Genomic DNA, 1,974 nt, shown 5'->3' on the forward strand with positions numbered 1-1,974 from the left:
AACACTATAAACTTTCTTTATCTGTGTGTACAAATCCATCACACCCACCACATGATCATTTCCATCATCATCATCGCGTCCTCATCATCGATTTTAATTAGGTCGGAAGTCACTGCGTTAGTTGGTTTTTGGGGACACTCGTTGATTATTGTTTATTAATTGAGGGGGCACTACAAGTGTTGTTGTTCTCTATCAAGTGGGGTCTGACAACAAATTGAGGCATCTCATTTCATCATTGTTTCCACCGACCCTCTCCCACCTGTAAATAATGACCAGTTCCCCTAGTACAGTTACTATACCTTCACTTTCCTCGGCATGGGAATAGCCTTTTTATTGAGTTGCAAGTCCACCTTGGGAACGAAGCCGGGCCCAAATACGAGAACAGCTCAAATGGATATACCGTTAAAAAACGTTCATGATTGGGAATACTGAGTAATAGCAGTCTATTTTGGGTAAATATACCTCGGCTTGTAACTGATTATTCAAAATCTCAGCTGTAGACTGGATTGCTGCAAAACAGAACAGAAACGTTTGCCGCGTTTTAGAAACCTTTACCCTTCTTTTTTAAAGCAATATTAATATAGTGCGAATTAATGTTTTGCGATGGAAGTTAAGGTTCATCTTTCATGTTGATGGATTTTTTTACACGCAAGACGTGACTTTGCACTTGAGAAGGACGGTCAAGTCAACTAGGAAATTGTTTGGGCTGTTATCTCTCTACACTGCTGTGTTTACAGTCAAATTTCAGGAAGGGGCTCAGTTGACGAAGGCTCATATGAACGCGGGTGCATTTCAAGATTTATGGGGTACGAGCGGAGGTAGAAGCGGAATAATGAACTAAGGCTTGAAAAAGAATTAAATAAGGAATATTTAGCGTTCGAACATTCGGTATAAAGAATTTTACGGTTTCCCTAAAGAAAAACGAATACCGAAAATGCATGTCGAACAAAATTCCAATAGCGAATAATAAATAACTCGGTAAAATGGCCTTGGAATAATGAATTACTGAGATCTAATTATTCCGCTTCCACCCACGGTTTTGAAATCTCTGAAAATGAAATAAAGATATGCATGTACTATATCATGCAGACTCACTGTCGATAGCATGCTGAGCTGTGATTTTAACCTGCTCCTTGACTTGTTCCTCTGTAGGTATCATCCCGGATCCTTCAACGACAAGTCTGACCGAGTTCACAACATGAGAGCGTCTGCACCAGTAAAAGAAGTGAGAGAATCGGCAAAATTCTGAAGTGTGCTCCATGGGCTGTTATTTACGAAAGTTGAGTCGAAAACCGGTTGGTTGATATCAACGACCCCTGAGTAGATATTGACAAGGCTCGACTTCTGGCTCTTGTCTCCGACTCTTTCGATACTGGTCCACCTCCCCTGAGGTTTGTTGATCTTGTGATTCTTTTTTGCTGCCATCAGGGATTGACTCTGCTCTGTCTGTCGCTGCCTACTTCCAATTCCTTATTGCTTGAAACACTCTCTGCTTCTTCTAACTCCTTTCTCGTATTTTCCTGTCCTGTTACACTGTCCGCCCGCGATTCTCTACGAAGACCATCAAAAAATGGTAGTTTTGAGTGTCTCCGCGTTCCTCTCCGCTCCAGATTTACAGATGAGCGACGCCTTTTGTTTGCAAAAAAACTCTGCCTACGGTGACTACAAGACTGTAGAGCTTTAATTTCTTTTGCTATTTCCAGCTAGAAGAAACGTTAAGATCCAATAAATAGTTAGTAGTACCAAAATAAACACTGTTGAATTGAATAGGGATTTCTTGGTCTTTAACAGTCACAGTGCAAGATCTTACTATATTGAAGTGCGAAAAAGCTCTCGTGTGCTTGTCAGTCTTTTTTTGCACGAAAATGCTGATATGATAATCAATTTTGTTTGCTCTTGCTATTTGCTCTGCCCTTCGGTGTGGACAGTGCATAACTAGATCGGCGCATGTGACGCTTCCTGCCGTCGCTGTCA

The 1,974-nt window shown here is 41.2% G+C and overlaps 1 protein-coding gene across 1 annotated transcript in view; it reads right to left on the minus strand.

Moving 5' to 3' along the window:
- LOC138030777 (calponin homology domain-containing protein DDB_G0272472-like) overlaps nt 1-1,159 on the minus strand; it is a 21,030-nt gene extending 19,871 nt beyond the window's left edge. The window contains exons 1-2 of the mRNA XM_068878652.1: nt 1,096-1,159; nt 463-509 (exon numbers count right to left, since the gene is read on the minus strand). Coding sequence (XP_068734753.1) covers nt 463-509; nt 1,096-1,159 — 111 coding nt within the window. The remainder of the gene's footprint in view (nt 1-462; nt 510-1,095) is intronic.
- Between the last annotated feature and the right edge of the window lie 815 nt (nt 1,160-1,974).

Source organism: Montipora capricornis, chromosome 13 (assembly GCF_036669925.1).
Source record: "Montipora capricornis isolate CH-2021 chromosome 13, ASM3666992v2, whole genome shotgun sequence".
Taxonomy (NCBI): Eukaryota; Metazoa; Cnidaria; class Anthozoa; order Scleractinia; family Acroporidae; genus Montipora; species Montipora capricornis.